This window comes from Nannospalax galili, unplaced genomic scaffold (assembly GCF_000622305.1).
Source record: "Nannospalax galili isolate Female #2095 unplaced genomic scaffold, S.galili_v1.0 scaffold861, whole genome shotgun sequence".
Classification (NCBI taxonomy): Eukaryota; Metazoa; Chordata; class Mammalia; order Rodentia; family Spalacidae; genus Nannospalax; species Nannospalax galili.
In genome coordinates, this window is record NW_008345581.1 from 1,174,171 (window position 1) to 1,197,799 (window position 23,629).

At 35.0% G+C, this 23,629-nt stretch overlaps 1 protein-coding gene across 3 annotated transcripts in view; it reads right to left on the reverse strand.

The window, feature by feature from the left end:
• The window catches only part of Stag1 (stromal antigen 1), a 421,107-nt gene that overhangs the window by 212,540 nt on the left and 184,938 nt on the right, over positions 1-23,629 (reverse strand). For 2 of the 3 annotated variants that reach the window (XM_029567624.1, XM_008841643.3), the window contains exons 7-8: positions 13,691-13,895; positions 712-863 (exon numbers count right to left, since the gene is read on the reverse strand). In XM_029567624.1, coding sequence (XP_029423484.1) covers positions 712-863; positions 13,691-13,895 — 357 coding nt within the window. Of the gene's footprint in view, positions 1-711; positions 864-10,865; positions 11,034-11,636; positions 11,766-13,690; positions 13,896-23,629 lie in introns of those variants that run through there. The other variant, XM_008841645.2, reaches the window with a different exon arrangement.

Sequence of the window (23,629 nt, forward strand, 5' to 3'; positions counted from 1 at the left end):
AAGCAGATAAATTTCAAATTTTACTTCTAATAGATGAATAAAAATGTGTTCTATTAAAAAGTTCAAATTAAAAACATTACTAACACATCTAAAAAATTTCATTGTCAAAGCAAAGGCTAGGGGTACTCAGAAGCAGAGAAATAGCCTAAAAACGTGGATCTTGTAGGAGTGGATCTCTAGCACATGGGAAGAAATGGATCAATCTTATTTAAAGAATTGCTTTAAATATCAACAAAATGCAGACCATGACTTCCTTCTGTATTATATACAGTGTTGCTGGTTCCCAAATGGAACTATAGTAATTACTGAACTTTCTGAGATTTTCACATGATAAAACTTTCTGCCTGCCTAACAACTCTGATTAGCTTTTTCAAAAACAGGGTATATGGTTCACTTCTGACATAAGTCAATCACTGTAGAATATCCCACTTTTGTTTTAGAATTTTGAGATTAAGTTAACTAAACTGAAATTTTATTAAAAAATATGACACATGTACTTATTTTCAATCCATCCACCCCCAGTTTCTGGTTACCTGTAGCCCAGGCTGGACTTAAACTACTGATCCCTTGCCTCCCTGTCCCAATTATTGGGAATACAGGCCTATGCCACCATTACCAACTTTAAAATGTTCTTTTCACAAAGAACAATAGAAACTATTACATTTACTACACATTTTTAAGTGTAAGACTATAAGATACCTTAAGACTTACCTCTTTGCGTTTCTGAAGTAGTAACTCCAACCTTTCATTGGCTCTCTTCCCAATCATTTTATTTCTCTCGGCTTCATACTGTCTCTGTGTATTATCCTGATGAATACTGAGGTTTAAGGCGACATTCACCAGAGCAGTCATCAGCTTCATGGCTACGAAATAAGAAATATTATAATATTCACCTATGAAACAAACCCTCATCCATTGTAACACAAGTTAAAGCAAGAGATAAGGGAAAAAATGTTTTCTGTCTAGGCATAATTTAAAATTATAAAGTGGTAATTGACAGAAATAAACTCATTGTCTTTGTTGCTACATAACTTTCTCTACTTCAGCAGAAAGTATCTTGATTTAATATTGCCCATTTTAAAGCTCTTATCCTCGCTACTACCATAAAAGTTTAAATCATACCCATTTAAACTCTCACTCACACTCACAGAATTAATTAAATCTGACCTCTCTTCTGACCACTACACTTCTGTGTTAGAAATGTTTCCTTAGCACTTTTGCTTAGGTGAGTCAAAGGGGCCTTAAGTAGTTACAATCATTTCATGATCTTTCCCTATAAAAGACAAGCCTCTGCCAGCATTGTTTACCTCAGAGAGTGATAGAGTACCCAACCCCAGAAAAGCACACTGATCCTACTAAACTCATTACGTTCATTAAAAATGTATCCAGTGAATTTCCAATTAACCTTTTGTTTTCAATCATAGTATTTATGTTTATGTTTATAAATTTTGTTATTTTTCAAATTTCTGTTATCATCAGATCAAACTTGATCCATACTCATTTTGAATGGGACATACTGATAAAGGAAAATAAGACTTTGTATGTTAGATTATAAAATAACTCAATGCTTATCTGTAAACATATAAAAGAAAAACAAGTACAATATTGAAGATTTTCACTATTTCCTTTCAGTTACATATATAAACATATACACAATAGTATATTTATTTACCTACCTATACATACCCTATTTGTTATTGAGAAATTCTATCTATATTTAAGCCAGCTGTTGTGAATATTGCTGCCCTTAAATATATGAGATAAAAATAACGAAAACAAATTTAAATTAATGATCAATTAAAAATTCATTTAACAAAAAAGCATTTCTAACAATTCTTGTATTCAGAATACAAACTAATTATTTCACAGAAGTATGTACTACCAGTAGAATAGACTATACTATAAATGTCAAAAAGCACTTTCAAAACAATCTGCATGAGAAAGGATAGCTCACACAGGTCATAGGTATTTGAGCATTCAAGTTACTTGCATATAGGATATCAGTTTATCAGAGCTTGTTTGAGCACACAGATAAATTTCTAGATCTCTAAAGAAAAATGACTTTAAGATGAAGGAGATGGGAGGCATTAAAATTGACATTAATGTAGGCTGGAATCCACCAGTGGAACAAAGCACAGCATTTATAGAAATTAGCAACTTTTGCTTTTAGCTCTACATCCTCATGAACACAGATCCTAAGCTCTGTCATTATGTAATGACTCTCTTCCCAGCCGAGATATATAGACAACAAAATAATCAAAATACTAAAAGAAATGAAAATTACAAAATGAATACATGCTCAAGAAGTACTAGATATAGCAATGTTTGTTCTCTACAGTAAACTATTACTTAATTCACACAATTAAGACTTCACTAAAATTCTCATTTTACTGATCAGCACATAAATAAGAATTATGGACTGATTTCCAATTTTGTATGGCAAATACACGAGTGTTATGTTGTTTTCTTGAGCACACTGAAAAGAACTGATTTTTCCACTTACTTTAGTTTTACTAATGTTACTAATGGAAAGCTTTTATAAATTAATTCTCTAGAAATTCAGCTTTCATAATGTGAGAGGCCAGGTGGATGCTGGGAGTCAAACCTGGATCCTCTGCAAGAGCAGCCAGTGCTCTTAAGCGCTGAATTATCCCTCTGGCCCCTCAAGTACCTTCTTCTTGTCAAAGTGAATGTTTCATTCAGCTTTCACACTTTTATGGGTTACTATACAGTGATATACATGTCTCTCCAAAGCAATAATCAGAATGTGGTCTGCAAATAGGTATTCACTTTAAGAAGTTTATGGTTAAGCTTATTTGTAGTTAAAAGTTGATTGCTTCTTGGTCTTTTGGCTAAGATAAAGCATATAATTAAAAAGGTGATGTGTTTTGAAATTTTAATACCAACCTGACACTATTTTATGTCTGCTGAATATCCTAATAAAATGACACTAATAAATAATTTCATTTTCTTTAAATTCATTTTACAATATTTTATAGAAGCACAAGGGGGGCTGGAGAGATGTCTTAGTGGTTAAGAGTATGGCTGCTCTTGCAGAGGATCCGGGTTCAATTTCCAGTATCCATATAATAGAAAACAACTGTCCATAATTCCAGTTACAGGGGATCCAACACCTTCTTCTGACCTCAATGGGCACTGCAGGACACAGGTGCACCTATATATGCAGGCAATACACTCGCACACATAAAATATGGAAATTATAAATATCTTTTTAAAAGCACTAGGAAGTGAAAGATTGATTCTTACTAGACAACTCAAGAAATGCCTACGTGTCAGGCATGGTGGCATGCGTCTTTAATTCCAGCCTTTGGGAGGCAGTGGTGGGAGGATCTCTGTGAGATCAAGACCAGTCTGGCAGACTTGCAGGTGGGCTGGGATTAGAGAAGCTAAAAACAACAAAAATCACCTCCTCTTCCCACAAAAAACCCCCAAAACCCCCAAACAAAAACCAAAAAAACAAAAAGGAAATGCTTATGAAGTGCTTTCTTTCCCTTTTATCTATTGATGGTTCTATATACTAGAAACACAAAAGAGAATAAAACCCCTACAAAAAAGACTTTTACATTTTGGTAAAGACAGAAAATAGATATTTGCAATGGTAAGGATGGTGAATGCCAACTGCAAAGACATGTGTTGACACTGAGATGTTGAACCTTCAGCAATTAGTGTGCAATGGTCATTTAGGAGGATGCCTAAAAGGTATTATTTTGCTTGCTGGCTTGAGGTCTAAAGCTGTTTTGCATTGCCATGTGCTTCCCTCAAATATGCTACATCACCAGTGGTATGACCCACAGAACTAACTGATCACTGACTGGAATCTATATAACTCTTAAGTCCAAATTACCTTTTTTTTTCCCCCCCTTTTTTTTTAAATTTAGTAACCACATGATTAGAAGCATTTCATTACAGCTTTAACATATTCAGTGACACACTCCAGGGCAAGGATACATCTCTTTCAAAAGTGGCTATAAAATTTTTAGGTTCACTGTTGAATTAATACAGTTATACAATATTGAACACAGTATAAGCCCTGTAAGACATAAAATTGGATGCAAATTACCTTTTTTTAAAACCAAAAATAAAAAAAAAAAAACATTTTAGATATTTTGTCACAGTATTGGAAAATTGACTAACACATAAAATATATGTCAAGATTGGGAGAAATCTGCAAACACATACCTAACAATGTGAAGAAGGCTTAGAACTTGGTTTGTAAAAGTATTTTAAAAATTAGCATTGAATAGACTAGAAAGACCCTGGAATACTGTAAATAAAACTTAACAGGCTATTTCTGGCACAGGCTCAGATCAGAATGCCAATAAAAATTTGAATACTAAAAGCTATGTTGATAAGTTTTCAAACGGAAATGCAGAATCTATTGAGAACTGAATTATAAACGACTATGGTTCGACCATGGCAGTTTTGCCCTGAGATTCCAAGAGAAGCCAAACCTAAAAGGTAGTGGAGTAATGAGGAAATTTCAAGGCAGCTAAACATTCATGCTTTACTGACTGCTTTTCAGAAAATTGGGACCAAAAATAAGTAGAGGAGAAATACTTGAAAATTTGCAACTTGACCAGAAGAGTGCAAGGAAAGGTGCTGCCAAGAAGGGTGCAGTTACTAGTGGCTACAAGATGCAGAGTGCATTTTATAGCAGGGCAGTAAGGGTGCCACAGAGTAAATCAGTAATCAACAGGGGCATTGTGGGATCAGACATGTAGAAATGATAACTGTTTCAATACACTCCATGGAAGAATCCTTTGAAAAAGAGCTCTGGGGCTCTACATCACTGAAAACAGGTTTAGGGAATTGTTTCACAGAGATTCAATTTCTACTTTAAGCTCACAAAGTACTTGGCAGCTGCTAAAGCAATGGTTCAAATATTTGGGTCCAGAGATAACTGGAAATGGCAACAGACTGACAATGTCCACTTAACTGTGGTTTTGTGGGCATGTTTAATGCTAGAGTTACAAGATCATGAAGGCATCTTACTGAAATTTCCACGGAAAGCCTAAGAAGTTTAGCAGTTGAAAGCTCCAAGTCTCTGCAAGCGGTCAGGGACAAAGTGAAGCATGGAGATGTTGTCAGTGATGCAGAAGCTTCAGGAGAGAACCCAGGAGGTTGAAGTGCTAGTAGAAACATACAACACTTGCCAAGAGAGCTACAGACAATAGCAGTCCAAAAGAGGGGCCATGTAAACTACATCTTGCAAGTTTCCCTAAGCTTTTAAGAATATACACTATACATTCATTTATGGTATGCTATGGAAACTAGATATGTAGCTTCAGAATTTAATATATGTCCTACTGAGTTTCAGGCTTGTTTTGGTTTGAGCCATCTTTTCTATTCAACTATTTCTCAATTTTACAATGGAAATGTGTACAATGTGACTTTCCTAGATTATGTATTGGAAGTAGAAACCTTCTCTTTTACTTTGTTATTGAAGGTATTTCCTTTAAATCTGACATAAATATTGACATCATAGCATGGAGAATGTTGTGGTGACCTACAGAATACATGGGTGCCACAATCATGAGAGTAAAACTAACAGTGATACCTACGTCTATGGTGATAGTATCAGAATTGTTAGCATTCTCTCCTACAAAGGGAGAGTCACCAGACACCTGCACGTTTAGTTCCAGCCACTACTCTCCCCTACTTTATCTAAGGTTTGTGCTAGAATATATAGGAAGTGAAAAGCTGACTGGAGTGGGGATTCTAGAGATGAAGCTGTGGGAGAATGATCCATGATCCTGTAAATAACTCCAATAAACTCAATGGTTTACCAAGCTGCATTTGGATGGGAATGTTACTTTGGGCTGTGGGTGCCCTACTGGCTGAGAGATAGCTATGTCTCTCCGGGTAAACTCAAACAACAGACTTTTACAGGGTCTCAAAGCTGAGGTTGCTTGAATATTATGGGAAACTCTGGATTTGGAGCTTTGAGCAATGTTGGCATATTAAAGCCTTTCAAATTTAGAGATAGAATTAATGCTGTTTAATTGTGAGGATCACATAAACCTTGACAGTTTTGTTTTTACTTTTAAGCCATTAAGTATGAGGCCAACTCAGAGTATTGGATGGTCATTTCCTTTACTTAATGTCAAAAATTTTAGACTTTGTGCCAATAAAATATATTCTGCGTAAAACCCAAATTAGTGTTTAAATAACTGATAGAGCAGATAGGATGCCTGAAATTAAAACTGTGGAGAGACTGAATCATTTAATCAATCTAACAATTTGCATTTGTCTCTCTAAATACAATGGAAAACCTTTATGATATTTAGTGATACTTAGAAATATTTAGTGATAGTATATTTTTTAAATTTATCACTGTACAGCCTATTTTTTTTTTTTTTTTTTTTTTTTTTGAGACTGATCCCCCTGTAGCCCCAGCTGACCTAGAACTCCCTATGTAGACCAGGCTGGCCTCAAACTCACAGAGATCTGCCTGTCTCTGCCTCCCAAGTGCTGGAATTAAAGGCATGCACCACCACGCCTTGCTAAATGTTTTAGATACTTTTCAGGCCTCCCAAGTGCTGGAATTAAAGGCATGCACCACCACGCCTTGCTAAATGTTTTAGATACTTTTTGCCTGCATCTAAGTGCACCATGTGTGCAATGCACACAGAGGCCAGAAGAGGGCGACGAATCCTTTGGAACTGGAATTAAGGATGGTTGTTTACCACCATGTGAGTGCTGGAAACTGAACCCTAGTCCTCTGCAAGAGTAGACAGTGCTCTTAACCGTTGAGTCATCTTTCCAGCTCATGAAGAAAGGATCTTTGGGCTCCAGTGAAAATCTTACATCAGCATCCTAACTAAATGGGTCAAATTACAATTTTAAGAGAAAGCTATTTATAATATTTTAATTATATGAAGCTTATACAGAAAAGAGGGCTTATGAAAAGTTTCCAGGTTGCAAAAGGGAAAGATTTAACTAATCCCTCTAATCTCTTAAAATCCCAAGCAAAACAGCAAGTAGAAATGATTTTCATCTCCAATGAATCACAAAATAAATGCAACCCTGAATCAAATATATGACTATATAAATATAGAGAGTAGGATGAAAATAGAATATACACAGCAAGCCAAGGGTTAGAAAAAGAATGATAACTGAATCTAAAAAAAAAAAAGGCTACATTCTCTCAAAACCCAGAAACATTCAACAGTTAGAATTAAATTCCACAGACAATAAAGACATGAACTTTGATTATTTCATAGTCTGAAAAATAGTCTGAAAAATTCAGTCTGAAAAATTGACAATTAAATCCCCAAATTCCCACTAAATCTAGGTAGTCAGACAACTGCTTTATGACATACTCAATCTGAAAATGCAGACATCACTCCCTCCTCAAAGAAAACAAACAAACAAACAAACGTTGAAGAGATGCTTCAGAGGTTAAGATCAGTGGCCATTCTTGCAGAGGACCCAGATTCAATTACCAGCACCCACATGTCAACTAACAACCATCTGTATGACATGGGTGCACTTACATAAATGTAGACAATAGACTCATAGAAAAAAATAACAAATAAAATATTTTAAAAACCAAACAGCTTTTAAATCGATTTGTGTAACACATATATATGTACTCATATGTGAGTATATAAACTTCTTATATTTATATATACTTTACATACATGTATATAATAATCTAGAATGCCATAACTACTTCTTTACCCCAGTTAACTCCAATATCAGACAGCCACGAAGAGTCTTGTGCAAAGGAGCTTAACTTTTCCAACCAACATATGAAGGTTTTCTATGAAAATTACTAGTTGACCAATGGACTACTCTACAATTACACTCGACAATCTGGAAGTTAGAACCATTTCCATATTATGCCAAGCATATATGATGTGCATGTAAGCATATGCTATACAAACGCACTTTTGGTAAATGGTTTTCTTTCCTATTACGATCAACAATGCCTCAAGACTCAACAAAGATATTTAAAGGACATTTCTAATATGAAAGACAGTGAGAAAGCAGAGAATCAGAAGAGACAAGGGTTGGGAGTACAAAAACATTTTAAGGAAATATCATTATAGAAATAGAAGGAGATATTACATCAGTAACATACTAATTTTGATAAAAGATGAGACAGTAAGTAGAGAAAAACAGAATCTTAAGCTGACAGTCAAAAATCAGTTCAACGAAGAACTAGAAGAAAATTCAAGACAAAATTTAAAATTCTAAAGCAAAACAAAAAAAAATGATAAAGACATTAGCATCTAATTGACAGGCATAGCAAAAAGAATGCTGCCCATCACCACCACCGCACCCCTGCCTCCCCAAAAAAGCCCAACAAAATGAATCAGAATGAAACATGAACAACACCACAGTTTGAAATCTTAGATTACTAGAAACTAAGAAAGAAAAAAAATCTACAAATGCTTTAAAGACAAGAAACACAATTAGAAGTCTAGATAGCATTGGACTTCTAAGTCATATTCTAGAAGTCAGGAAGAAATACTGAAGAAAATATATTTGAATAATAAAATATATCCATGATTAGAGATTTAAAATAAAACAACAAAGTTTTAATATATACTGCTCTTTAATCAAACTTTTGGAAAGAAGATATCAAATAATGTTCTACACTAAAAATGGACAATAAATCAATGATAATAAAGAAACCAGAAATGACAGAGGATGTGAAAAACAAATGAGGGTATTATATAGTGACAGATGGAAGAATATTTTGTATTTTAAGTATTTTGTGTGTGTGTGTGTGTGTGTGTGTGTGTGTGTGTGTGTGTGTGTGTATGAGTGTATTGACTACATATAAGTGTACAATGCCCACGGAGATCAGAAGAGGGGGTCAGATCTTGGAACTGGAGTTACGGATGGTTTTTAGCGTCCATGTGGGTGCTGGGAACGGAACCCAGGGTCTTCCAAATGAACAGCCAGGGCTCTTAACCAGTGAGCTAACTCTCTAGCACTGACCATTTCTATTTTAGATGGGACATTTAAATTGTAGAAAAGATGTATGATTAAAAAAAAAATTAACCTTTCCAATACAACTATTAGACAGTTTGTATAAAGAGTACACAGATGAAGAATGTGAGAAACAAAAGAACTTCCTTGAAGATCATCAATAAAATAAATTCAAGATACAGAATACTGATAATAAAAAACATGATTTTCAAAAATAAACTGGCCCTCAAAGAACACGTGAAACATTATTCACCCTTTGGGTCATTACACAGTAATAGCAGCAGTTTAGTAAATTGTAGACAACATTGAGCTCTTTTAATCTATTTTAGGTGATACAGCTATCATTATCTTTTGCATTTTGTATTGCAAAAAGTGAGAGCAGAAAACTTAAGGACTTGCACAAGTTGCAACAGTAACAGGCATAGAGGAATACGAATTTAAAATGTCTGTCTCCAGGACCTACTCTCCTAACCATTAGTAAATGCTATCAGACCTAAAAGGGGATGAGGAATAAAATAAAAATCAATGTTCAGAAGTAAAATGATTTTAAATTTTTAAAATAGAAGCAACTGAAAATGCTAACACATTCCTCAGGAAAAAATTCATAAATGAATTCTGAGAAATATTAATGAGGAATCAAATGCAAATATAAAATTAACTACATATCAAGAAAATAATAATAAACAGTAAGATCTAAAGAAATGTTTAACTTCTCAAGAGCCTGAATTACTCTTAAACGCTGGTAAAGACTAACCCTCACAAGATGCTACTGACAGTGTTATTTAATTCTTCCCAAAAACTCATTTTAGAAAAAAATTAGAAAATAAATATTTCATTTTTTATGTAATTTTTTTTTGATCTTCAGAAACAAAGTCTCATACATCCCATGCTAGCTAAGAAGTCACTATGTAGCTGAAGATGTTGTTAAATTCCTAATCCTCTTACTTGAATAACCTGAGTTCTATGGTTACAAGTTTGAGCCACCAGGTGAACTATACGCAATTTAAATTCTTAAGTCTTCTCTGTTCAGCTAAGTACTCCAACCATAGAAGTGATAGCTAAACCATACTAGTCTATTTTTAACAGAAAATTATGTGAGAAAATAATAAAAAAAGTTAAATCAATATGTTAAAAACGTTAAGCCAATAATTTACAAGTACTGGAATACATTTTTAAAAACATAGTCCAAAAAAAAAAAAAAAAAAGAAAAGCAATTCTAACAAAAATCCATTGAGACAAATGTTATGTTCACAGTTTTAAACAACACAGTAACTCAGAGAGTTGTAGTTTTCATGGAGAAAAAACGATTTGTTTCATAAAATTTGAAAACTGCATCAAGCTGGGAAACAAAATTTCCAGTTTCTAATTATAAATTCTAGAGAGTAACTATGATAAAGTAAGTCACAAACTATGTTCCTAATATGTCCAGTTCAGATAGATATTTAAAATAAAAATAAGGGAACTTAATTATAAAGGTTTAGAGTAACAAAAACTATACTGCAATATAAAGCTTTTTTATTAAAATAAGTCAAATAAGGCAATATGCTTAAACAGATAATTAAAGGAAATAAGAAATGAATGCACTTGCTAAGGGTTTGTTTCAGGTTACTAAAAAGCTTTCCAAAAAGACTATTTACCTCCAGTGGAAAAGGAAGAATGCAAATAACTGTGGAATAGGACAGAAGTAAAGAACAATACAGTGCTAAAAACTTTTGATAAAAATGTAAAAGTATACACTTAAATGTAATGCAAAAACACTGACAACATGGGTACATTACGTTAATTTGTAACAAAAGTTTTGGGTATTTGGAAAACAGATTAAAAATACTACTGGTAATATCACTCAGGTACCTTAGGATGCTATGGAGCTCTTAACATCTGAACCCTACAAAATAACTAACCTGATTGTCTCTCTTCTCAGCTAAGATATAAGCAATGTCAAGGAGCATTTTATTCCAAAGCCGATAATCATATCTGGCCATAACTGCCTTGTAACTGTCCATGCACATAGTCTTTGAAGCAGAGGATTAAATGTTCCTGCCCATCTTATCTAGTCCCCAAGACTTGTCCTGCAAAGTGAATAAAAATGAATATTTTTTAATTGGTGCCTCTCACATATATCATTTAAAATCCTTGAATAAGTGGATAATTACTGTCCAGCTAAAATTCCGTTCTCAGCAAGCCCTTTGCTGAAATGTAAGTGACCAAATATCTCAAAGTTTATTCAACTGAGCTTTGGAAGAAAATTAATGAAACCACTGTAAAACATATTCTACTCTTTACAAATCAGAGTATACAGAATGCTGAATACTTCCCATTCTTTAATACCTATTTTTTTAAATTTTTCAAATGCAAATAGTCTATAAGATGATAAGAAAGAAAAAATTGCTGGGTGAAAACAAAAAGGCTTTCATCAGGGCACAATAAAGAATATCATAAACATGGTTAATGGTGATGAAAAAAGCACTAGAGGGAGTAGGGAGCAACTCAATTCAAAAGAAACAGAAAATGAAAATTCATATAAGCACATATTAAATTAGGAAATGCAAAAAAGAAAAAGGTGAATATATAGGTAGAAAAAGCTACTGAAAATGAACAAATAAAAAGGAGAAAGGAGAACTACAATGGAACATCACAATAAAGGCAGTTGAAATATAAAATACATTACTTACATAACACTGAAGAGCGAATACAAATAAATTCAAGAGTCCTGCTGTAAATACTAAGGCAATGTTTTTGTTTTGGGTGTGCTTTTGTTGTTCTGTTTTATTTGGGTGCTAGGTTTGAATTCAGGGCTTCATGCATGCACAGCATGTATTCTACCATTGAACAAAACTTCAAATAGCAAGATGAAAACATTCAGCAGATTTCTATAATCCAGTACTCCTCTTGTACTCTAAAATAGATTATGTAGCACATATTTAATCTCTTATATATAATGTGTATTTAATCTTTTATACATAATAGGTTCTGAATTGTCAATTCAAAATACTATGAGTAGGATAGAATTTAAGGTAAGTAATCTGTGAACTTGCTGCTGCTCTTCCTCAGGCATGGGGAAATTTTAAGAACTTTCATGACAGAACTTTATTTAGAATCATTTTCTACTTAGTTAAAAGTTGTTTTTATTTCAGATCACTGAATTTCTTATTGATCTGATTACTGGGTAAATGAGCATAACTATATATAGATGAGATGAGAATAGAAAATATTAAGAAAGAAAAACTATAAACAAATGTAGAAGATACTAAAGGTCATGAATTAAAGTAAGTCAGACAATTATGAATAATAAAGAATTTTGTAGCACACTTTGAAGTACAGAATTGAGTATAAGATCTTTTTCTCTTCTTAATGAGAAACAGTATATTCTCAAGAAAAAGAATAAACCATCTAAGCTGCACATTCTATATAGAAATCCTTCTGAGATCACTTAAATTTTATTTTATTTTACTTTTAATAAAAGATAAAACTGCCCAAAACATCTATCCTACTTCCTAATTGTAAGAAAAATTATATTATCAAAACAAAATATACAGTAATTTTAGAATAACTACAAACAAGAGAACAAAAAACAGAAATAAAGATTAATTACAAAGAATAAAAAAGAAGAAATTTAGGGGAGGAAAAAGAATGGAAAAACACAAGGGTTTCTACAGATACTTTGTGCAATAGGTAAAACCAGAAACGATAAACTTTCAAATCAGGTGTTTGTAATGTGTTATTCTCAATAAAGAGGATCATCATCACCTAAAAACTTACTGAATTCTGAGGGTAATGTCAAATAATATGTTTAACAGGCCTTTACTGATTCTGATATGGTCTGAAGTCTAAGCAGCAATGGGGTAAACAAGTAAATTAATAAGGTATTAATAATTAAATAAAAGTGAAGGCAAATAATAAACCAAAATCTGATTCTACTGTAATTATTAAGATAAATCTAAACAAAACTTCACAATCTAAAGAAGCTGTGAGTAAATATACAGGCCTACAAGGCTGCACACAAGTTCAGATTCTACATGATGAATAAAATGTATATTCCTCTTAAATGACTAAATTAACAAAATTATCTTGTGGAAGAATCAAGAAAAAACATGAATATGCTTGACAGACAAGGTGTCAAAATAATTCTGAAAGGAAGAACAGTCAAAACTGTACTCTATCATTTATGCAGATTTTTTATAGACTATGTGAGTGAAGTGACTTAAGAGATGCTAAATTTAAAAATGTTTTCAGCACTACTAGTAGCAATATGCCTGTTACCTTCATAGATAGAAATGTTTCAAAGAAATAATCTATATCAACTGTAACAATAAAATACGTAATTAAGTACAGGAAAAAATAGTGTATTTGAAATTGCAACTGTTGTTACTTATAGGTATAGTGGAGGTATGTTCAAAGCAGTTTATGTACTTGGATGAAAATGATCTTCCACAACTCATTAAATTATATTAAAATAAAAACAAAGTATTTGACTGAAACTAACAAATATAAAAACAGATATTGACCAGGCAGCATTTTAAGTTTTTACTCTAAAGGCTGTAACATGCCAATTAGGTAGACTGACATGTATTTTATTCTAATAAATAAAACAAACCATACAGATAAATTCAAAAGAAAATGTTACTTTTATCAACACAGTAAATTAATCTACTATCCAAGGAATATTTAATGAGAATGAAAGACTTAGCAAACTCAATGAAAGGAAAGAAAATGTTGGGCTACTTACCAGCAAGTGTACTTGTGTGCCTAAAAGCTCTGACCTGCGAGTCTGACAAACCAGTCAAAAGGGAGATAACGGTGTCCATCATATATTCATCATAAATTATGCTATATTGACACTGTCGAATCAGGACTCCAATAAATTCACAAAAATTGGAACGAAATTTTTTCCACTGAGGGCCAGGCATAGTTAGGGGATAGTCACCACTGTCCTACAACATGTAAAAAAAACATATTAAGTATGATATAATAGCAGTTAGGTCAGTTTGTCTTTTTTCCTACATACACAGGAACAGTATATTTCAAAAATAAAAGGTACCTTTTCATGGGACAATTAACTCTCTTAAGCTTTTTAGCTTTAAACTTCCACAAATAATTCTTTAAAATTTTTCTTGTGCATATGAGTATTTTGCCTGTGTGTATGGAAGTGTACCATGTGTGTGCAAACCCATGGAGGCCAAAAAGCATCAGATCCCCTGAAACTAAACTTATGGATGATTGTTAGCTGCCACGTGGGTATTGGATCCCCTGCGAGAGCAGCCAGGTCTCTTAGCCATTAAGCCATCTCTCCAGTCCCCACAAATAATTTTCAAATATTCAAAAATCACTATTTTAAAATCAGTTTACATAATTAGTCTGAGTTTTTTTTTAAGTTTCAATTTGTGTATTAAGGTTTGTGGGAATGTAATGTGACACAGAAAACTGAAAAATAAAGTTTAGACTAAAAAACATAAAATTGAATATAGATGACAGTAATCAAGACACTTCTGCCAGCATAATACTTCATACATTTTAAAAAGATTTATTTATTTGAACGTGATATGGGGGGAGAGTGAGGAGGAGGGGAGGGAAAGAGAGAAAAGACAACTTCCAAGAATCAGTTACTTCCTTGCACAGTGTGGGTCCTGGATACCAAACTCACATCATCACACTAGGCAGCAAGTACCTTTACTCACTGAGACAACATAACAGCTCAAGGTAGCATTTCTTAGTCTTTTAAAATAGTATTTTGAAGAACTGAGGATTCATTTAGAAGTCTAAAACTGACCTTTTACATTTAACATGCCAACCTCATTTCTTTCAATTTTATTATAAACTTGACTATAATTCTATTTCATGCAGTAGACATTAACTTTAAAACCTTTCAACTGTATTTTGTTAACTGGTTAAGGGAAACTCACGCACTAAATACATGCTTCTTCTTAGCAGCAATAGATTTTTGAAATAGAATATAAATATAAAGAACAGGAGGCTGAGGATGCAGGAAGGATCAATGATCAAAAAGGGGTTGGGTGTCCTTTTTTTACTTTATTTGCACCTTCCACTTGTAAGTCATCTGGTCACAGCATGAAATGTTTTCCTTCCCATAACAGCATCTTTGGTATGCTCAGACAATGTATAAAGTTTATTCATTCAGTCAATATAACTGTTGATGTGCTGCTTAACAGTAGGGTGTGCCAGCTGATTATATACCAGATTTATATGTGGGTATTCACCTTAACAATGTAAATTTAAATACGGCATAGATTGTTGGAGATTTCTGAGAAGTAATGAACTATCTGAGCATAAGAAGACTATCTATAGCTCTTGAATAAGCTAGATCAGGTACTGGTAAAATTCAACAACAACTAGAAAATCGTACTGGTGTTTCAGTTAGAAGCAATTAACTTTGAAATATGTTCCTAACACAAACTAGAGCTTACTGTCTGTTCACACTCTTCTTTCAATGCTAAACAAAGCAGCAATATTTGTTAAGTTTTAAGTGTCAAGTGAGATACTGATATTGAATATTAGTGAACAGTCATCTGTAAACTGAGGAGAAAGTGTCACAGCAAATATATTTCAACTGCACTCATGTCATGCAGTGCTGGTAGAGGACAGAGGGCATTAGAATCCCTGGAACTGGATTTATGGACAATTGTAGGTACTAAGATTCAAACTTGGGTGTTCTGCAAGAACAGCCAGCCAGCCAGTGCTCTTAAGCAGCCGAGCCATCTCTTCAGCCCCAGCCCATGATGTCTTTTAAAAATGATTTTTAATTTGTTTTTAATTTTAGGAGTGTTTTGCCTGAATGTATATAAGTGCACATGTGACATGCAATGCCCACAAAGGCTAGAAGAAATGTGTCAGATTCCCCAGAAACTGATTTACAAAAGGTTGTTAGGTGCCATGTGGAAACCGGGAACCAAACCCAAGCCAGTGCTCCTAACCACTGAGGCATCTCTTGACCCCCGATATCTTATTTTTATTCTAATTTATTCTAAGTAAAGCCAGCTTTACTTTCCTATATTCAGTTTTTAAAAAGATTTTAAATTTTCAGCCTGGAGAGATGGCTCAGTGGTTAAGAACACTGGCTGTTCTTGCAGAAGACCCGGGTTTGAATCCCAGCACCCACACGGCAGCTAACAACTGTCCAAAACTCCAGTTCCAGGGGATCTGATGGCCTCTTCTGTCCTCCGTGGGCATTGCACGTCACGGGTGCACTTACCTACATGCAGGCAATACACACATACACATAAAATAAAAATAAAAAATTATAAATAAAATATTTAAAAAAGAATCTAGCTGGGCATGGTGGTGCACACCTGTAGTCCCAGCACTTGCAAGGCAGAGACAGGTGGATCTCTGTGAGCTCAAGGCCAGCCTGGTCTACATAGTGAGTTCCAGGACAGCTGGGGCTACATGGAGACCTTGCTTCAAAAAGACCCAAAGGAAAAAAAGAATCTATTATGGGTTAGGGTTAGAGTTAGGTAAGCTGTGTCACTTTATTAAATACACAAAATCATCGTTGAGCTGAATTCAAAAGGCTTTCCCTAATTAGCTCAAAACATTTAAAGAAGAAACATGGGGCTGGAGAGATGGCTCAGTGGTTAAGAACACTGACTGTTCTTACAGAAAACTCGGGTTCGATTCCCAGCACCTACATGGCAGCTAACAACTGTCTGTAACTCCAGTTACAGGGGATCTGACAGCCTCTTCTGTCTTCCAGGGGCACTGCATGGCACAGGTGCACTTACCGACATGAAGGCATAATACTCATAAAATAAAATAAAAGATAAGATATTTTAAAAAAATAAAGGAATACAAATTAACAAGAAGGGTGGATGTGGTAGAACAAGCCTTCAATCTTAACAATGAACAGGCTGAGGCAATCAGATTTGGAATATGAGGACAGTCTAGAATACAAAGGAAGACTTTATCTAAAAGACTGAGAGGGAGAAGAGGGGAAACTGAAAAAGCAGAGATATAATGACAACTAAAAAAGAAATCAATTAAAATTTGAATAAACTGTCAAATGCCAAGTGTGTTAGCTTGTCAGTGTGGAATAATACAGAGCATCTGTACTCAAAGTACAGAGTCAGGGTAGGAAAACAAGAGAACTTTGCTCTTGGTGAGGCAGGCGGGGAGGGGGGAAATCTTCAGCTGCCAAGAGAAAAGCAAGAAGCCCAGCTTGCTTGTTCAGCGCTTTCTCTTGTATAAATCAAAAGCCTCAACGTGATGGGTACTGGGGGACGGGGTAGCAGCAAACAGATCAAAACCAGGGCATAAACAAAGATGTATTCCCATTGGGAAAAGAGGAAAAGAGCCTGGCCATCAGGGAAGAAAAGGTAAGAAAGTACTGCTGTGGCTCTAAAAGAGCTGTCAGCTTGAAGACAGACAGACAGGAAACTCTACTGAAGGCTTATCATAGACAAAAGTAGAGACTGGCTGCTATAGAAAGAAACAGAAAACTGGAAAAAAAAAACAAAAAAACAAAACACTCTCAGTGGCTACAGGCACACAGGGCATCATAAAGACACAGGTTTAACAAAGATAATAGATGTTATCAACATAACACCAGGCAACAAACAACACCATACTGCCATTGGTAGAAGTGCACAGGGTGTGGAAAGAGATTCACAGCAGAAGTCTTTGAAGGTTTATTTATACCATGAATAATTGGGAAAATGCAACCCTAAGTAAATTTATGAACAGACTAAAAATTCATATTTTTTTGAAATCTTTTAGTTTTTTTACCACATGCAAAATTACTATCAAAAGAAAAATTGTGTTGGGTGCAGCGGCACATGCTTTTAATTACATAGTGAGTTCCAGATCACCTGGGGCTACAGGGAGAACCTATCTTTAAAAAAAAAAGAAACAAAGAAAGAAAACCAAACCAAACCAAACAAACAAAAAACGTAAAATCATTTTAGAAAAGGAAATTTGAATCTACCTCAAAATTTTCTTAACTTTCAAATGAGCTATGAATTCCTATTGATATATACATTACTTATACATGTCATATTTTTAGAAAGTGTCAGGTTATTGATGGGTACATGGTATTGAAAAGATTGCTAACACAGGACTGAAGAGATGGCTCAGCAGTTAGGAGTGACTGTTGTTTGTGCAGACGACTTGAATTTGGTTTCCAGCATACACATGATAATTCACAATCATTTGCATCTCCAGTTTCATGGAATATGACTGGCTTCATCTGGAACTAGGCATATACACATGGCGTGCACACATACATGCAGGCAAAACACTAATATACATAAAATAAAAATAAATAAGTTCAGAAAAATGTAAGAGAAATCTCTTGTATAGAAAAATATAATACAGTATTAATATGCTGTGTACTTTACATAAGTATGATTCAATATTCACGTGCTAAATATTGCTGATAGTATAAAGATGAGAGAAACAAGTCCTTAAGAGCTTGTTTTAGATCCAGGAGCTGCAAGGTGCTGCTTCTAACAGAGTGAAGTTTACTAGCTTCTATACAATTGTTTACCAGAAAAGTCATCTACTGATTACTTTCCCAAAAGAGGGATGGATACTAAAGCAACAGGTCTCAATTCTTAAAAACAAACACCCCCCCCCAATAGCTTATTTTTGATGTTTTGGGAACCCTGCTGCAGTAAGTAACATAGGAGAGAAGGAAAATGTTACCATTTCAAAAGACAGTAACAAAAATTACAAGATTTAAGGTCCTATGAAATGGCTGAACAGGTAAAATGCTTTCCATACAGCTCTAATGAGGTGAGTCTGATACATAGAACCAACAGTGGAAGGAGAGAACTGAGTCCCAAATGTTGTCCTAAGACTTCCACAGATACTCTCATGTATACAACGGAACTGGCATAACCAGCCACACATGTATCAAATATCCCCACCCCTATAAGGCTACTGCAAGGTAGAGCTATGGCCTCCGTCCCTTCATGCATCAAATTTCAAAGTTTGCTATTTTCAGGCTATCAGTATCAGTATCAGTATGTGGTATGGTACTCTCTCATAATGCAGTGCAGCAAAAGTGAACTACGACTCCAGAACAGCCAGTCTACCATAAGAGTAAACAATAAAGGGCCAAGTGTCATTATGTATGCACGTCTGTAATCCCAGCACTCAGGAGGCTGAGACAAGAATGCAAAGCTGATGTCAGCCTGAGCTACCTAAGGTCTAAGTTGGCCTGGGCTACAAAGTGAGAGATCTTGCCTCCAAATTTAAAAATGAGAGGAAACCCCCTTCCCATTACAATGTTCAAAGGCCTATGTGTACTGGATACATTTTCAACTTAAAATACTGTCACCTTTTATGATGGGATTATTAGGACACATTCCATAAATAAGTTGGGGCACACCTGTATGCACACAGAAGTTTGATAGTCAGCAGTTTTAGGCAGCTACTAGAGTTTTTAGAGTATTTGTTTGACCAAACAATAATGAAATATAATTATACCACTACTGCTTAAAACTGTGATTATAAACTCTTGTAAAGATTATAAACTAGTCACATAATCATCTCTCATAATACACCTAGTAATACATGTATTGAACAAACATGCCCCTGGAAATATAACTGATCCTTAGCACGCACAAAAAATTAGCAAAACAATGTTCCTATCATTGAAAGAATTTCTGTTTTAATTAAAGCAATGGAGATACACATAGTAAAATAATTAATAAATGACAGGAACTTTAATAGGGTATGTAACTTTAATTCTCTGCAGATACAACCGAGGAAGAAAAATAGGGACAACATTTCAGATATATAGTTAGCAAAGGTCTACATGGATTGGCAAAAAACAATAAAAACAAAAACAAAACAAAAAAAAACAACAAACCCAAACCAGCATTACAGAGCTACTGTAAATTCCATAAGCTAAAAATTTATGCTAATAACCAGCAGGAAAAAAAAGGGGGGGGCAAAACCCAGTAAATACTAAAGAAAGTCAAGGAAGTCAAACTTCATTCTGGAGAAATGTATAGCAATTGACGGATTTTGATCAAGTGAGTATTCTGTACAGATGTGGGCATTAAAAAGGCTGGGTTTTTGTTTGGTTGGTTTGGGGGCAGTGCTGGGGACAGATACTAAGGTGGCATACATGCTAGGCAATCTCTTTACCAGTGAGTTACATCTTCACCCCTAAAAGAGACATTCTGATTGAAATATGGAGAAAAGACAAGCTGGAAGCAAAAGGATCAAGACAGGAGACATCACTCTACCAGAACCAAAAGCAAAAGAAATGGGGTCATATTTTAAGATAGTCCACTGGTGACTGAGAAAAGGAGAAGAACATAACAAGTATCCAAATGCTGAAGTAATAAAATTATTTATATGTAACTGACTGGGATGGGTTTAACTATAATAGGAATCAAAGAAATTATTCTTTGTCCTTAACATTTCACATCAGGTAATTTTTTGTTCTTGTTTAGTAATGCCTCATTAGTCTCCACCATAAAAATAGACACCTCAGTGGTCTCTAAGAACAACAACAACAACAACAACAAAAAACCCAAAAACCAATCTATACAGAAAATCCTATTTTGAAAATTCAGACCACACTGAGTTAAATTTAAAATAAATCCAGTGCCTGAAAGGATAGCTTGGTTGGCAAAGTACCTGCCTTGTGAGATTTGAGTTCAGTTCATACAAACCACATTTAAAAAGCTGAGCAAGGTGACACACAGGCAAATCTCTGAGGCATATTTAGTGGGTAGCTAGTCTAACCTACTTGGGAAGTTTCAGGCCAGTGAGCAAGCCTGTCTCCTAAAGGTCCATGGAACCTAAGTAAGGATGCCCAACATTATCTTCTGAAATGCACAAACAAGTAGGTTTGTATAAACACGTGCGCGCACACACGTACACAAAATAAGTAAATAAATCCCAAGTTTATGATGTAAATTCTATCAATTACACTAAAACCAAATGTGGCCATTCATAAATGTCTATAAAATCATCACTTGGTAATTGTAATGGAAAACGTACTTATACAAAAAAGCCTCAGTGTCTACCACTTTAAATAAGGATCAATCTTAGCAACACTAATACATATTCACAAGCTGATTTTACTTTCTACTGTATGCAATACAATATGAAACATACAGCATAAAATTCCATGAAATTTCCTACCAAGCTATCAAGCAAGAACCAGGGCTAACAAGATTCTCCCTAAAACAATGAAGGGAGGCTGCCGAGATGGCTTAGAGGTTAACAGTACTGGCTGTTCTTGAGGAGAATGAGGGTTCAGTTCTTGGCACCCACATAGCGGCTAACAACTGCCTGTAACTCCAGTTCCAGGGGATTAGATGCCCTCTTCTGACCTACACTAACAATACACACATATATACACTTATAAATACGTAGGAAAAAAACTCATAAAAACTAAAAATAAATAATTAAACATACAATATCTCTATATGTGTCCATGTGAATAGCTTGAAGGCTATATAACACGAAGCAGTGCCAGACAGGAGAAACCTCCAAGTTGGCTAAGTTAGTCAAAGAAAATCCCAAAATTACAAAATTACAAGGGCCATAGACCTTGACTACCTCCCAGAACTTGAAGGGAAGACCCTATTGCTGAAGACAGGACATACTTCAGACACAGGACTTAGAGCAATGGAGATAGAACTGACCTGGAAGACATCTCCCTGAAGATTAGCACTCAGTTTTGAAGAACACTAGGCAAGCTGCTAAGGAAAAACATCAAAGGTTCAACCACAGCTTTAAGCCTAGTAACCACAACAATGATTGACACAGCAAACTACACTGGAGCAGTAGTGGCAATTTTATCTGGGTGGAAATCAACAGTTATCTAATTGGACTTAAAGCCTGCTAAACGAGACGGAACTCATGTGGTACTATAAACGTAGCCAAATATACATGGCTGGAGAAGTTAATAGATCTTAGAGAAAACCCAAGACTGTCATATCATTAGATAAACTATGTGCTAAATATGAATCCTAATACTTACAAATATGCCAGTCACCACTCATCAAAGAAGCTTCTTTTGCAATAGACATAGACTATTACAGAGTTCCACAACTGGTCTCACAGAAAATAAGTATCTGTGAGATGCCCAACCCTAAATGACACATCTACAATGGAACCTCTACACCTATAAAGTACAGGGAACATAGTGGAACAAGGGGTAGAGAGAATACTAATGCCATCTCTCCACTCCGATCAACAAAGCTCCCTCACACAACATAGAGCAACAAATATAAAAGGCCACAAGTGGCCAAAATGTACAGAATAAGAGTTTGCTGAGTGTGGGCCCTTGGACAGGACTCCTATATTAAAATCCACCCACCCAGGGCTCAGGAAATCATTGTGGAAGAGGGGGAGGAAATATTTTAAAAGCGAGGGGAGGAGGTGTATGACCATATGGAAACAGAATCTTACTGGCTCTTGGGACCTTGCTCATATGAACCTACAGCAATGGTGTCAAGCATGCACAAGACCCAAGCAAACTCAAGCAGACTAAAAACCCAACGTAGAACTTGGGAAATGAGCAACAAGTCCCAGTCTTAGCTGGAAAACTATTGGCAGCTGATTACTGTTAAGTGAGGGCAAGCTGATCTTCTTTAAGAGAGGGACTCCATAGGCTCGCTAGACACTAGTGGGTGAAATTGCACTGAGGGACATCTGGGTACACTAACTTGACCCAACAGGCTTAATATAAATAACAGAATTCTGCATGAAATCTGGTGGGTGGGTTATAGGAGAGTGTGGACAGGGAGAGGGTATAAAGATGATTAAGATGTTTTGTATGAAATACACAAAAATTCAATAAAAACATACAATAAGTAAGTAAACACATATATGAGCTTGGGAAATAGCTCAGCATGTAAAGGGGTTTGCCACCTAGTCTAGTAACTGTAGTTCAATCCTTAGGACCCATATGGTAGAGGTGAGAACCACTCCTGCAAGTTGTCCTCCGACCTACACATGTGCACTATGAAACATGTGGACACATACAGATAAATAAATCAATACATATAAAAATATTTTGAAATATAATTTAGAAAAAAAAAGGTGAGGGGCTGAATGCAAAAAACACACAAGGAAGAAAGAATGTGAAAAGAGTTATCACAGTATCTAATTAAAAAAATAATATGATCTGCTTTTTTCATACACAGAAATACCAGTATCACTAAAGACACAAACAGAAGAATCTGAATACACAAACACACCTTACACAAAACTCTGATCCAGAAAGTTGTTTCAAATGACTCCAACATTAAGAAGTCACATCGAGGCTATGGCTTTGGACAAAAAAAAAGCTTTGTGTTCTCCTCTGAGGACTGATACCTTGAGATTTTTGGAATGTTGTTCTTTTAGACCACAATGAATTTGAAATCTTTCTTGGAGGAATCTGACTATAAACTACATGAGTTTTCATATGCTGCCTTGTCTAGGTGATCTCCAACTGTTAGGCCTAAGTCATCTTCCTGAATCAGCCATCTAAGTAGTTTGAACAAAAGGCATGTACCACTGTGCTCAGCTGCAATTAATTTGGATTCTGAGCATTTCTCAAAGAACCAAAAGCTTGGGTCCAAAAGTGGTACTATTTGAGGTGGTGAGATTTGTGGCAATGATTATAGTTCAGTGGTAGAGAACATGTTTTTAGTGTATACAAAGCAGTGGGAACATTCTGCAATGGTCAAGTATACACACA